Below are 15,915 nucleotides of genomic sequence, written 5' to 3'. Positions count from 1 at the left end.
GAGTACTGTAAAATAAAGATAACAGAACCTAAGACCAGGAAAGATGCTTATACTTAAGGATGTCTCCTGTTCATGTCCATTATGAAATAGTTTGAAAGGCGTAAAATTGGCAGGAACCCTGTTGTTATTAGGTGGTGTATCTGGAAGCTGATCATAGAAACAAGTTATCTGCATGATATGACTAACTCCATCTAGCATCTATATATAGCCGTGGGGGGTTTTTGTATGGAGACATTTTCAAGGATATTCTTTCACTTTGGCTGTAGTAGATGGAGCCCTATGAAAATAGAAACCTGGCATATCAATTCTGTTATTTGATTGTGCAGTGCAAGGTGCAATAGACTCCTCATCTCTGATAATATAAATAATAGCAATCGAATAAAGAGAACACAGACACTTGTCTCAAAGGGCTATTTCTAACACATTCAGTATTCACATAGCCTTTTGCATTTTTGGTAGTGATTCAGGTAACTGCCCTCCTCACTGCCCAGTTTCTATCTGCAAATGCCCATTTCATCAAATGCAAAGATTTGTTTGAGATTTGGTGTGGTTACTGATGTAGAGGTTAAAATAAGTGAAGGCCACCTCAGATGATGATTGCAACTTGTGGAGTATTGCAACACTTATATTGTAATACCACGGAGCCCAGGTCAGAGACTGGAAACCTTTTCTTTTGGAGTAGGTGTCAAGAGAACAAAAAGGTACTCCTTGGTTATTGGAAACCAAGCACTGAAGATAAAATTTGTCCTCTCCAACCCATGTATGTCCCATTGAAGTAGAAAAGAAACAAGGTGTGACTAAAGGTGGCAGAGTGCTAATTGAAATCCAGTGCTTAAAAGACATTGTTATAAATCAGGAAAGAGAAGATCTGCTCCCATCTCTGCTCTAGAGCCGAGTCAGTTACTTGTCCTCTCTGCCCTTTAGTTTCTCTGTTCCCAACAGATGCGTAACAATATTTATTTAAAGAGACGCTGAGACATGATTTCTTAATATTTGCAGCATTCTTTCAGATTCCTGGGAAGATGGGGTATGAAAAGACATCAGTCATATTAAAGAATACCATAGTTCAACATAAAAATGAGGCAGGTTTTCTGTTAAGTTTGTACAAAGATCTTTATTTTTGAAAGGGAAGAAAGGCTGGACCACTTGGCCTTCAGACCTAGTGATCTGAAACTGTATCAGAGCTTCCAGAGAGGAAATACAGCAACCTCTTCAAAATAGTGGGGGGAAACGCAGTATTAGCCAAGGGTGAATTGGAACCAGCAGTGTTTTTCACAGTGATAGTGGTTAATCATTAAAACAAGGGGCCAGGGGAAGTGATGAATTCTTCATTTTTTGATGTCTTCAAGATTGAAGGCCTCTTTGGAGGAAACGTTTTAGACAAAAGTTATGGGGCTCAACAAAAGAGTAACTGGGTAAAAATTAAAGCTTTATGACATATAAAAGATAGATGATCTACTAATCCCTCTACGGGTGTGATTCATTTCACACAACTTTAGATGTCTAAAGTTAGATGCCTAAGGCTGAACTGGTCACCCTGGGCTCCCTTTTTAGTCAACAGTAAGAAATAGGCATCTCCAGGGAGCAATCCATCTGATGTGCCTTATATGCCTGTTTTAGTGTGACGCCAATTGTTCTCTGGGGTACCTGTTCCTCTCCATTGACTAGCAAGGAAGCCTACGGTGACTCGTTCATATTCGGGCATCGCGGTTTTAGATGCCCAAGGAAAGACACATCCCTCTGCGGGACACCTATGAGTTGTGGAACAGCAGCCCTTAATTTATAGGGCAGAGACCTGTTTCGTGGCAGTACTTGCTTTGCATCAATTATGAGTCAGTTACTGCTTGACTCTTATTCCCATGTTGGTGAAGCATTCTGTGTTTTGAAAGGAGGACCTGAGAACATCACTCTCATTTCTTTAGGGTCACGGATGTGGGTAAAGGTCACCAAATCCTGTTCTGAGTTACTGTGGTATGCAGTCCCAGCAATCTCACAGGTTTTGGTGGAAATACCATGCCTTGCATCTTAAGAATAACAGCAGAAATGAGCCATTTTGAAATGATTAATCCGACTGCCATAGCAATTTGATTCTTTCTGTGTAAGCAATGGTCAGATGAAGGGCAGATCTGGAAAAAATGCTATACATCACAGAGCATTTATAAAGCAAAGGCTCTTGAGAAAATCCTTGTTGAGCATGTGGAGACAGTGTTAAAAACACTTTCATCTTTCATTTCTTCCTGTCCTGTAGTCTTCCTGGCGCTGCTCCAATTTCACTTCATCACTTGGTGTTGGTTTAGACCTGTGCCTCTTACGTATCCTGTTAATAGCGGACTCCTGTGTAGCGTATCCAAATTCCTCGAGTCTAGCCCTGTCGCTCAAGATGATGAGCCTGTCATCACGCTAGAGGTGTGCTCCGAGCCACTTAGAGCAATGCTCAGCCCACATCTGAGGTGAGCAACTGTGGTGTTTAACGTAGAGGCTTAACCACCTTAAATGCCCTCCCTCGTCCAGGGAAGGCGTGGGTGCCTCTGGCAGCTTCCTCAGCACAAGAAAGTCTGTCGTTGTCTTTCTACGGACCACAGGGAGGGAGATGTGTCCTAGATACCCCAATCATGTCCCCACTGCAAGATGGCTTGGATTGGGGGTGTCGGTTGACCTTGGACCACATACTAGCTGGGAAGCTTCGTAGTGCATTGGTGAGTAGAAAGAGGATTCCCAAGGCAGAGTGAGTTTATCACTCTTTATATAATTGCAGAGAAGTTGAGTATGGCCATACAGCAAGTCTCGGTCCCTGCCAGTTGCCTGTTATCAGGCTACCTTCTCTGGGTCCGTTATCTTCCTGGATAGTTGCTCCTGAGCGTCCAACAGCTGCTGCCATCCACCTAAGCAATGGCAGAGCAATTCTGGCGTATCTCACAGGTTTGGAAAAATTTAAATTTCGGAAGCTCTGTGAAGTAGAGGGGCTGTGTAAACATGTGTCATTGCAGACGCCATGCCCAGATTGGGTCTCTGCACCACTGATCCTGAAGATAGCAATATGTTGCCTATAGCACTATGCATGCGCAGCCTGATATGTGGAGCAGTAATGGTGCAACCAGATGGCACGGGAAGGAATGGGATTGTCATTACTACGCGGCTCTTTTTGATTCTTCGCCTATGCAATTTGCAGGCTCCCGTGATACTGTACCACAGGGTGTTTAGCCATTCTTCGGTTCCCACTCGCTGCTGCAGAGAAATCTGATCCTCTCCAATTATGGGGGACATGATACTCTTGCCACATCCAGCTGTTGCTGACATGATGGTATGCGCGTTGCCTCAGCCAGTGGTGAATTTTCTGTCTGTAGCAGCTCCTCCCAGGGTGCCCATGGTAATATGGTGGTTGAGGTGAGTGTTAACCTGCTGCTTCCCTTGGAGGCACAAATCTTGCTGTGTCAGAGTTTTCTGTGAAAAGGTTGCCTAGGGGAAAATCACTGTACACTGACCTGAACTGTTGATACAGAGGAAACTTTGCACTTTTGGAGCTTACACATGCTTTCGCCTTGTAAAAATTCACCGTCTCATTAAGCAGAGGCCTTTTAATGCAGTTTTCTCTCCTGCGTAACACACTCCTGCTGATGTCAACAGGAGCTTCACTTGCAGCGCAGGCACAGAAAATGCCTAAGGGGTGTCTCCAGAAATAAACAGCTGAAGCTTTTAGGGTGACCTGTGAAACCTTGGCTCTGAAGTGACATTTGTTTTTCCCCAGAGCTCACTAAGTCTAATAGATTGTAAGAAGTGCAGAAACCTCTTTATATTTTTCACCCTAAAATCTCTCTTTTTTTTCTTTTTCTCCTGAAAAGTCTTTTAATTTTGTTCGGTTTTAGACTGGGATCATTCTCATTTTTAGTCATTGAGGTTGTAGCCTTCTCCCACCAAAAGGGAAAATTGGAAAAATTATTAGAGCTTCATTAGCTGGCTTGAGGATGCAAAAGTGTGTGAGCACGCAGAAACTCTTCAAGGACTAGTTCAAGAATTTGATATCATGGAGATACCAACATCCTCATGGAGACACACACCACCACTCAGACTTCTTTATGGCTTGAGATGCTTTCTCTTTGTTAACCGCTTTTCTGTCTCAGGTGCATCATTGCTACCGTACTGTGGGAAATATTTACTAAGAGATAACAACAGCTTTTATCCCGTGGTGGTGCATATATCCTGTGAGGTGCCAACCCCGTCTTGGGAGATGCAGAACATCTTCCATACTCCTTGAGGTGCTTAACACTGTCTCATAATTCTTAGCTGAGTGCTTTATATCCAGAGCCTCTGCTGCACCTGGAGGGCAGAGCTGGGAGCAGTGGCAGAGAAACAAGAAAGACTTTCTTTCATCGCTAAATGAATGGGTTCATATTTGGAAAGTTAACATTTATAATGAGGATATAAGGCTCTAAACCCTTTACTGTTATTGCTGATGAAAGCTTGAATTCAACAAAAGCTGGCCTTCATTCACTCAGGAAAGCTTCCTAGATACTAATATTGAGTAAATGAGTTGTTTTTTAACTCTTGAGATTTATTAAACACTGGAACACAGGAACTGTTACACCAGTCAAAGTCTTATTATTGTCTTACTACAAGCTTCCAATTACTGACTGTACCCAACAGCAGATGCTTCAAAGGAGCATGCAAGAAACCACACAGTAGACAATAATAGTAGTTATAATTTGCTCATAAGAAAAATAGCTTCTTATCCACTGCCCCTGCTCAGTGTTTGGCTTATATCCTGAGATGTGACAGTTTATATCTTATTACGCATACGTATTTTGAAGTGATAGCAATTTGCAAAAGAAGGGCCTGGAATCTGGGAGGTCTGAACGAGATTGCAGGATTATCCCCTGACGGGACGGGTGACATTGATCAAATGACATCATCTTTCTGCACCTCCATTTCCTCACCTAAATGCCATCAAAGAACTTGACACTCCTGAGGTTCCTGCAATCTATGAACTAAAACTGCGATAGAAAAGCGAGGGAAGGTTAAGTGAAAAATCAGACTTGTATCTCAAATGTGAGCAATTATTACAAGGAGTGCCTAAAATAGTGAGAAGTTAAAGCAGTTCAAGAGAACACAATGTGCTGTTCTCTTTTTCGGATTGTGTACTCCAGGCACTTGGCAGTGCTTGTGTGCAAACTGATGGGTGTGCAATCAATTTGGCTCTTTCCCCTGTGCAGTCCCTTCAGTGCAAACCCTCCACTTCTTTGCATGGATCCTTCACTCAGCGGGGAGAGAAGTGCACTAAAAACTGAAAGAAAAAGTCCCCCAGGCAGTCACTTCTGATCATACCATTCACTGTTATTATTTTAAAAAGAGGAACACAGAAGTACAAACAGAAAGTCCTTGTTCTGTTCATCTTCCTGCAGCCGACTCGAGAAACTGTCTTTTGTCCTTCTTTTGCAAAGAGCGAGCTCGGAAACAAATGACATCTGAAGACAAGAAGTGGGTTGCTCACCCCAGATTTTGTTTGAAGGTCACCTTGCAGTTCTCTGTGGTTCAGAGATGTTTTTATTATTCCTCTTTTAACCGTCTTTTTTTTTTTTTTTTTTTTTTCCTTCTTCTTCCTCCCTTAAGCTAAATGACAAGTTATGAAACTTTGTGGTTTGGTTGTTCTTAATGTGAGTATTGAAAAATGATAATATACCAAATGCATGTGACAGAGCGTTCCCTCCTCCCACTCCCAGCTCCCTCCCCGTCAGCTGCTGTGGCTCTTCATCGCGTTTAACCACTCCCAGCTTTCAGAATATATTGGTTTCCGTTCTCAGACCTTCTTTGTCTTTTCTTGCAGCTGTTTGTTTTGCGGCGTGGTCAGTGTTTGCGGAGTAGATCAAACCCACCTCTAAACTCTCTTCTCCTCTCTTCCCCCTGCTTGCCTCTGCAAAGGTCACCTAGCTGCTGGGGTTTCTGCGCTCACGCTGGGAGGGATCAGGAGGGAGAAAGGTAAACCATTAGTAAAGGACAAGTGAAGCAAACTGCAGAGTAGCAGGCTCTGGTCCTACACCCTGTCAGCGGGCAGGAGATTCAAACCAAGCCTTGAAGATCTTTTCACGTGTATTTAGGAAGGCGGTGGATAAATGCTGCAACACGATCTAAAGCACCCACTTGCCATTTGAAATGGTACACAGTAATACTTCAAGCCTCCGTTTGGTTTGGGGGTTCTTTTTGCCCTGATTTTAATGAGCTGGTGTCCAATTTGGCAGAGAAATACAGTAATAATTCCATAACACCTGTAGTACCTTACTTCTGTTGTGAAAGGTTCACTCAGGTACCACTTGAAAGGGCATACCCACAGTCTTCTGCAGTGGTGCACAAAAAGGTAATGTTTGTACGTATATCCTCTTCTGGGAGAGGAGTTGCAGGCTCAAAGTACAAATAAGCTTTTATGAAATAACAATTTGCGTGACAGCAGTCGTAGCTGGACAAAAACAAATTTAAGAGCCTAGGCTAAGTGCAAAGTGTAGGCATGCCTTAATTTAGAATTTCCCAGATTAGATTTCATCCCACTCCCACGTAGTCGCTGCACCTAGAGAAAGGACATGGCACTTCCAGCAGCTGCCAGGATAGTAACAAGTAGAAAACGCTTCTGCACCGGCGTGACTATAGTGTAGTTTCCTTTGGCATATTCCCTTGTAAATTCAGCAGCCCTTACAAAATAAAGTAGTGGGAGAGTTAAATGTCCATTTCCTGCATGTATTAGTTTCAGCACAAAACACAAGTGACTTTATAGATTTTTTTTTTTCCCCCTTTTGAATGGAAACTCCTGGGTAGGAGTGGGCCTTGCGTACTGCATTTCAGGTGAGAAATGTGCTTGCAGTCCTCCTTAGAAACTGCAGTTACAAAATATCCCACAGAATTATGCATATATTTCAGGGCAGTTCGGTAATCTGAAGTAATTTTGCTAGAGTATTTTCCCCTTTTCTGAATGGATTCTAGCAGTTTACAGTCCCGGCCAGGAAAAGCATATATGGGACAAAGCAGTAAGTGCTTCTTGTAGTTTATAAGGTGCTACAAAATCTAATAAAGATAGAATAGAAATGTTAAATATTCATTATACCATTACAACCCTCCTGAGAGATGGCAAAAGGCACCAAAACATTTCATTCATTAGTATCTCAAATATATGCATGCAGTCTGTTGTTTCAACAATGTCAAGAACTGCATAGCAACTCTGGTTCATCCACGATAGTAATTTAATATTATAAATCTTTACAGGAAACAAAAATGTATAAGCCCACATATACTCACTTCAGGTCCTTGTAGGATGAAAAAAAAAGGAAAAGCAAGAAAGCAAATAGAAGTTAAGAGGGGGAGTATCACCAGATGTATTTATAAATTACTGCCTCTCTTGGCCTTGGCCTTTAGTTTTCACTTGCAGGCAGTACTGCTCCCTTCTGAGTGCTACATATTCTATATTATCAATAATAAAGTGGTGTGCCATCAAAAACCATGACAGTATACATGCCAGGAGTCCACATACTCCCTTTAGAATAGTTGTGACAGCGAAAGACATGAAATATGGGCATCTGACAGACTGGCTAATCCCCTTGAATATTCCTAAAGAAGCAAACAAAGGGAAAACAAAACCCCAAAGAAATAAAACTAAAGTCTCTATCAGTAGTCCCAGGAGATAAAGTCTTATCCTAAAACCAGTGACCACTGTAACCCAGTCCATGAATCACGGCACTTAAGCCTGAAGAGTCACATTCCATGTTGACACAGACCTTCAGTAGTCCCATTAAATGTAATGGGGTTGCACAAGATGTAAATCACTGTAAAATATGAACTCTGATCTAATTTCTTTCTGAGATGAATTACTTCAAAGCCATGGTTTCTTATTTCCTCCCCTTCTAAAATCCGAGTAAACCAGAATTTTTAAAATCAAATTCTTTTAACTAGCAGTACTCTTCAAAGAAAAGCTGCTCTTAGCTCTTTATGCATTTTCAAATTAGACTTTAAAACACAGGAAGAGGTTTCTTGTTTGAGACTTTAGGTCAGCAGTGGGGTTTATTGGACAACGTACTCACGGCTGGTCATATTTTAGTGAACTAAATAGGCAAGTGCAATATATGTGTGTGTGTGTATACTGGAGTATACTGGAAATTAATATGTGCTGTGGTGAAGTACTAGTGGTCTGTTGCATTATTTCCATGGTAATTAGAAGTCAAATGACCCTTCTGATGGCAAAACTGAATTATGCTGGTGAATATTCAGTAGGGACCATTGTACCTATTGCAAGAGTGTGGCTTGACTGGCCTGAAAGGTCCTTCTAAATGTAATATTTATGACTCAGTGAGTGGTGGATTTCAAGCCACTAACAAGAAAGGAGGACACCAATAGTTGCAACAACCTGTGTGCATGTCTCTGTATGATGAATAGGAATGAAATACAGTGAATCTGCTTGCCTTTACCTTTTTATTACTTCATCTGCTGTTCCTAGAAAGATCTCCTTTTACCTACCCACCACCAAACATAAAAAATTAAAAAAAAAAATACCCTCCAAATCTTGACCATCTTGTTTGTACACACACGGATGTAAAATTGCAATGAGCAACATTCTGCCTTGTACAAATGAAATTTTTTAAAATATATTAAACTGTCACAGAGCTTTTTTTAAACGGATCACAAAGTTAGGGGCTTTGTAACACCACATAAAGGGTTATCTACATTTCATTGTTTGATACAACCTGTGTCTAAAGATACTATGGTACTTTTTTTCCATGCAGAAGGTTGCCATAGGTCACCACTGAGATATTGGACCATCACATTTTTCCTTTACTGAGCCCTTCATAAATGACCACATGGTAACCGAGGCACATGGGATGGTGGGTCAGGTATCCCTGTGCTACTGAAAAGCCACTAAAAGTCCTCAGAGCTGTTTAAAACAATCCAAAAATAGTTCATCTGTAACACAGGTGGATAATCAGAATAAGGGTGCTGGGTGGTGGTTTACAGATTTCATCAGTATGTATTTGGGATGACTTGCATAACTGATTCATGGCCTCATCGCCCGTGATTAATGTGCTATAAAGTTACAGGAATGAAAACCTCTCACAGGCACTCGGTGAAGCAGGGGCCCTGCAGAAAAGAGCAGTATGTGACCATGTAATTAAAGTCTGTACCATTAATCTGTTTGCACAAATGGACTGAATCGAGGTCACGCTCACAAACTCATCAAGTCATGAGATCTTTCAGGTTCTTGTCTTTGCTAGTGTGCTGTTTTTATTACAAGCTTTTGTGCCATTTATTACATATACTTTTTACATAGCTTATACAAACCAATGTGATTACTTAAAAGTTCACAGGCATAAAAAATTGGGGAAATATTGACAGGTAGTACACAGTTCCTCATGCATGCTAGTTTGCTCTTCTTCTCTGAGTGATACTATTTCAACTACTTTTATGATGTTGTTGCCCTTTCCTTTAGTCCTTAGGTGCAAAGGGTTAAAGCAGGCAGTTAAATGTGTGTGTCTGTATTCAGATAGTCTGAGAAGACCTGAACTAAACCAGATGCCTGTTGTGGTAGGCACTGTGAGAGACAGGTCCTGCTCCTCAGAGCTTATAGACTAAAGCCAAAACAGGGGTATGCAGCAAGAGAGGGGAAGGATTATTATTTCTCTCCTTTTCAGACAGAAGGCTGCAACATTTGGGATAACATTTTGCAAAGTCTCATCATCTTCTGAGAGCACTGCTTTTATCCTTAGACTCCAGCTGTAGCTCATGGTCCTCTAGAGCACAAGCTAGATTTTCCATTGGCCTAATCACCCTATGGAAGTGCCTTTTTTTCTCTCTTACTGACCACAGAAATGCTTCTCGGTGACTGCCGACCATGTTCCTAAATCAGGCATCTTGACTAGGGAGTGAGCCCAGCTCCTATTAAATCCCCTCTTAAATGCCTAAATAGGAGCTGACCTCTTCTGGTGTTTTGGCTGGTAACAATCAAGTTCCTTGCTTAAAGTCAAAGAGAGTAAGAGGAAATAAGAGATCTTCTAAATACCTATCCAGTGTCTTAATCACAAACCCTTCTTTCCTCTGAATAAGCTTTTCCTTATCCTTTGGGCTTGATTTTCCAGTAGGTTAAATATGCTCTTTTACCAATATTTTAACAGCACTTCCCAGTAGTAGATCTGACTCTGACTGGGAGCAACAGTTCACTGACTCTTAATGGAGATTCCTTCATTTTCCCTTGATGGGGAGGGTGACAGCTAACATATGACTGCTTTAAACTTTTAAGTATTTAAAGTATTGCAAGCACATGAGAGAAGGTGGGGAAGGGACAGTGGTAGTGAGAAGAAAGCCACACGCTGGCTCACAGTCAAGAGCCCCCTCTCTGATTTCAGATAGGTCCAAAGGACTGCCCTACCATACTCGGAAGAAAGGCTAATCCCTGGGATCATTATATTCACAATCCTGCCTTGTGATCTTTATAAATCTCTCTGAACACAGAGGATGAGCATCCTAGTGGGATTGTCAAAAGGCTTTTTTTACGAATGCTTGGTTCAAAAGGAAACAGATGACTGTGAAGTGTCCGTGAAGGAGCAACTGCCTCAAGGTTTGCCTTACAAAAGATTAACTTGCATCCTACAGTTTCTTTTTTTTTTTTTTCCCCCCCCAGAAAGGCTGTTTTTAATGGCTCATGTTTTAAATGCACACTGTTTAATTATTTATGCATCCTGAGCCGTATTTTCTGTGTTTGGAAGTTTTGCTGTGGCACTAACCTTTTTATTTCACACCACTGAAAGCCCATGCTGCACTGTGTACAAAACAGCATCTAAAGGTCCCCTGGAGAATGCACGCAGCAAGTGTGTAAGGCCTGTTTAAACATGTGTGTGAGATGGGTTATTTGCTTGATTGCTTTGACTGGTAAGTCAGGGAGTGTAGCAAACCTAGCAGCATCTTGGCGAAATGGTTTCAGACCCAGTGCAAAAACTAAATTTTACTGTGTGTAAGGTTTTAATGATACCTTCAAAAGAAGTATCTTCAGATGGGTTTGCTAATGTATGTCTCCTGAAAATGATGTCTGGATAGGAGTGGTTTTAAAAGTACTTGAAGACAAGTAAAAGAATAAGGAGAGAAGAATCACAGGAGTCTGGAGCATTGCTAACAAGTCTTGTGCTATCCAAGATTGATTTTTGCTACAGGTTTTGATAATGTAAACATAGACCATGCCCTGGATTAATGAGCCTACATCTCCAATGCAAGGAAAGTCAGGAGTGGGATGCTTATAAGGTGCTCACCTCTGTTAGAGACTTGTAAATGTGGGCTTATACGCACATTGAAGTGCTGGTCCAGCAGCTCAGTGGAGTTACTGAAATCCACCCTTGCTCAATGTTACATATCCTTGGTTTTGCCCCTTATGACCCTCAGAGATTTCTCAGACCTGTATCAGAGTAGTCTTGGTTTGATTATGTGCAATAACATTCTGCAAATGGCAGAAACTCTGGGATTACTGCAGAAACATGGAAGAGAAGAATGGGAAAGATGTAGATAGATCACCTTGATACATCTCTTCCTATCATTGCACAATTGTTCCCTGTAGCATTTTCTCCATTCCCTATTATTTTTTTCTAGTCCTGCGTGTTCAAAAAATGGGTTTTCTGTTGCATTTGTAGGCTGCCCTATAACTTAATACATCTCGCTGTCAGCAGGTTCTAATATTAAGCCTGAATTTCCTTTCATTTCATCCCTTTCCTCCTATTCGTGTTGTGAAAAGCCAGCCGTCCCTTCAGCTGTTGATAGCACAGCGCCGGGACTGAGAAGGGGAATTTTGCTCAGCATTTTGGCATTCAGTGGACTCTGGTTTACAACAGAGACTACACTGATGTTATCGATTACACCTGCACTTGATTATAAAGATTAGCTTAAAGAAGGATAGGTGCTTTCAATGCTCAGTGTTGGCCCCCAGGGGAGGGAAAGTTTCTAGATCAAGTCAAATTTGACTTTATCTGAGAGTATATCGCAAGCAGACTTTGTCCCTTTTCCATCTGCAAAATAATCTGCAGAATCTGGGCAAGTTTTCTCCAAGGGAGATGTCATGGCCTATTGCGAAATAACTCTTAATTTTCCAAAACACTCTTGCAGCTCAATCTTTCCCATACATGGAGTCCCCTCTCCACGGCACACAGCAGTAATGATACTCGCTCTGTATATAGTGTCTGTGTTTTTTTAAAATTTTTTTTCTTTAATTTTTCTTTTACAAGAAAATGGGATCAGGCATTTTGAAAGCACTGGTGTTTATTACAGGAGAAATCCATCCAAGACAAGTGAACCGTCAACACCTACTTCTCAATAAACAACTGTCAGGGTTTTGAGTAAATGAGGGCTCTGTGTGTGGGGGTGTGTGTCCGTTGGTTATTTAATTACTTCATGAGTCTCTTCGTATCCCTAGTAACCTTCATGTTTTCATTTGAGTTACACCATAGCTTTGCAGTTATTTTCCCCACACCGTCTCTGGTTCTGAGACAAGATTGTTAGACAGCAGCCTGGATTTGTTTGCTGCCCATGTTACTGTAGCATGGGCAGAAAATTTAAACAGGCACCTATGACCCATCTTGTGTGCTTCAGAAGGGATTTTGTGTTGCTTTGATGCCTCTCAGGCTCCCTCACTAACTCCTGCATTAAGCCTTGCTCTCCTGAAAGGGCCAAACTTCATTTCTTCCCTATCAGGATGTATTGGTTGGAAACTAGAAATTTAACTCTTTTTTTCAGTTCACTAACAAAAAGCACTGTTGCATTAGCTCTTGCTGCTTGCCCAACAAACAAGTAGGCATAGCACGCACTTCAGCTAAACTTTGCAGCTTGTTTACTGATCAGGGGTGCTGGTGCCAGACAAACCCACGTGCCAGTGGGGGAAAGATATCTCATCCGGTTCCTGGTGTTGCTGTCCTAGCGGGAGTGGAAATCAGATCACCGGAGCTTAAACTAGGTGACCCTCTCTCCTTGTTTTCTTGGAAAGGGGTTCTCATTAAGTTGTGTGTTTTGTGATGGGACAGGGCCTTCGGAGAAGGTGATGAGCTGAGACGGTCAAAACTTAATGAGTTTCATCCGCTGTGTTTTCTTTTAAATGAATGCTTTTCCGCCTGTGTTCCTTTGAGGAAATAGTGCAGATGCCCTCACTTCAGCAGGGCCTCCCCTAGAATTGGGAAAAAAAGTCTGAAACATCTTCTTTACCAAAATAATGATTTATATAATACTAGTAGTTAGAAGCCTCTGCCAAATTTGTGGCTCAGTTTTGCCCAATAAACACACTGCAGAAGACTGTTCCTCGATGTATCAAAGAGCAGGGAATGCTGAAGTCAGTGACAGATAGAAGAACACAACAACGATCTCCAAACTCCTAGATCAGTTAGACCATGCTTACTTCCACAGTTCTGCGTGTTTTCCAGGTAAAATAGCTAGAGGTGACAGTAATGATAAATTGGTAATTGAAAGAAAGAAGAGAGGAGATGAGTCCTCCAAAGGGTGCCCAAGTAAGGGCCAAGTCTTAGTCTAGCATCAATGTGGTCAAAATCCACTGACCATGTGGGTGGCAAGAGTCCTTCTCCCCACGCTCAGGTTAAATGTCTAACATCAGACAGTGCTCTCTCCCTAGCACTCTTCATACTGATATGTTCTTTTTTCCCCTCTGCTGAACCCGTAAGCCTGGTGAACAGTGACCGAGAGTCAAAAACCCAGCTAGAGCAGAGTATGCCTACCTCAAACCACATTTAATCACAGCAGAAGAAAGCCTTTCTAGTTTCACAGCCGTTGTCTGCACTTGGCTGAGAGGGTTGAGTAATGCGTTGCTCATTAAAGGTGTGGTGAAGGGATGAAGCCTCTCTGGAAGCACCACAAATGGAGCAGAGGTGCTCTTTTTGGAAAAAAACTGCAGAAGAAGCAGGAGCAAAGGATGCCCAGAGGCAGGTGATGGTGCTGCTCTGTGGGCAGCAAGCAGCGGGCAGCTGGCTCGGTTGCATTCTTCCTGTGGTCAGCTGCTGTACCCTGCGGTTTACAGAATATCCATAACTCAAGATTTTACTGATGAGCAAACCTCAAAAGAGTGAATAAAAGTTTGAACAAGAAGCTAAAAGTGTGGTCATCTGAACAGCATGACCAGCTTGAATCCTGATAATAGATTTTTCTCTGTTTTCAAATGCCCATTTGTAAAATGCAGCAGTTTTAGGGAGTACAAGGAAATGTTAACCTCTGTTAACTTACAAAAAAAGACTGGGTTTAAATTTGAATTGCTTGCATAAGTTTGCTCTTTGTTTTTGTTTTCAAAATACTTTTATTTGCCTGGGAACAGTGAAGAAAGAGACTGTGGTGCATCCGAGTTTATCTCTTTGCTCTTCCATGTTTTACCTCGAAAAGGAAAGAGAAGTCTTTCATTCAAGAACAATCCAAATTAAGACTTTGTGATGTTATAGCCTAATGGTGAGGAATGAAAAATTCTCTGTTCCAGGCAGGAGGGATGACATTAGGCAACCCCCAAGTAGATCACAATTTACTGTATTCAAAATGTGTTTTCAAAGGACTTCAAGGATCTCCATGAAAAAAAAAAAAAAAAAAAGGTGGAAATCTTGAAAGTTTGTCAGGAACAGGTTGGGCCTCTGTCCATTTTATTGGTCAGGAAATGTTACCGAAAGACTTTTGTAAAGGCACAGTTCAGCCCTTTTGAGTCTGATACGGAGCAGCAGGAAAGGGGTTAAATGTGTATTACAGGACACTGACGTAAATTGGGCTATATTCATCCTGCCTCCCTTTAGATGTCTAATTTAGGTGCCTGAATTAGCTGCTCAGGTGCCCTATATAGTCAGCAGCGTGAGTTAGCATGTTCTGACGTCCTCTCTGGAGGCCTCATGGACTGTAGAGGGAATCCAGGCTCCTAAACCAGGTGTTGGTCAGAGTTCTGTGGCCAGAGCCGATCTCTGCGATTACTCTGCTCCGATTAATTAGCTGTAACAAGCTTTTCTGCAGATGGGGCTGGAGGGCCAATTCCTGCAGTATTTTAATACGTGTCATTCCAAACCTGATCTCATACCTGACCAGGTATCTCCCAGCTACAGCCTTGGTAACAAACAGCTCAGTCATGTGGAGGAAACTTGGATTTGAATCCTGACCTGAATTTCTTATTTTACCTCCAACTCTAGAATTTACTTCCTGTGGTTCCTAACTAAAAACTCTGTTTCTGGAGGGCAGGAGCTGAAAGCACAAAGGCTTTGCTTTAATTGCAGCCTTTTTCCTATCTCGCTCAAAGCAAAACCCTGGTGAGCAGCAGACAGCCCTGCTGAGCTGTAGCCTCTGTCTGAAGTGTCCCCTCCTTTTCAGACAGGAGAAGCACGACAAGTCTGCAAGGGAAGGAAATCTAATTATATTGCACATGTTCTAATTTAAGTTGCTGTGGGTTGCTGGGAGTTTGAGCAGCAGAAACACGAGGTCACTTCTTGCCTGTGACCGTGTCTTTTACTTGGTGAGAAGTGGATAGACCTGATAGCTCTTCCGGGTGTAATTACCTCAAGGGTGGATGACTGGGGATCTTCCTCACAGTCTGGGGTTTCTTTCTGTGGGAAAAAAAGCCCTTCTTTAAAATTAAATATCCACCAACACACTCACACAGTGATGCATGCACACAGAGGGGCAGGTAGAGCATTGAAGATGTGCTGTGACCGTAGATGCATGGATAATCCATTTTAATATCACCCCAAAGCTAAAGGTCTTAAAAAACATTCACTTATGGGTTTACAGCGTAGAAATCATAGTCCTGTGTCTGAGAGTTCCCCGAATCCCAGCTGACTGGCTGCAAAAGGGTGCCTGCTGTGCTGAAACACAGACCCATGTTTGTCCTCCTTTGGCAAATGGGGATTCCAGTTGCACCTGTGATACTCATGGTCACTTTTGATGGCATGCACG

At 42.1% G+C, this 15,915-nt stretch overlaps 1 protein-coding gene across 2 annotated transcripts in view; it reads left to right on the top strand.

Moving 5' to 3' along the window:
- Nucleotides 1–15,915, top strand: part of LOC104032213 (SET-binding protein) — a 244,701-nt gene that overhangs the window by 135,300 nt on the left and 93,486 nt on the right. For both annotated transcript variants that reach the window (XM_075726912.1, XM_075726911.1), the window contains exon 2: nt 10,900–10,949. In XM_075726912.1, coding sequence (XP_075583027.1) covers nt 10,900–10,949 — 50 coding nt within the window. The remainder of the gene's footprint in view (nt 1–10,899; nt 10,950–15,915) is intronic.

This window comes from Pelecanus crispus, chromosome Z (genome assembly GCF_030463565.1).
Source record: "Pelecanus crispus isolate bPelCri1 chromosome Z, bPelCri1.pri, whole genome shotgun sequence".
In the NCBI taxonomy this organism is placed as follows: domain Eukaryota; kingdom Metazoa; phylum Chordata; class Aves; order Pelecaniformes; family Pelecanidae; genus Pelecanus; species Pelecanus crispus.
This window is presented reverse-complemented; position numbering and strand designations above follow the sequence as displayed.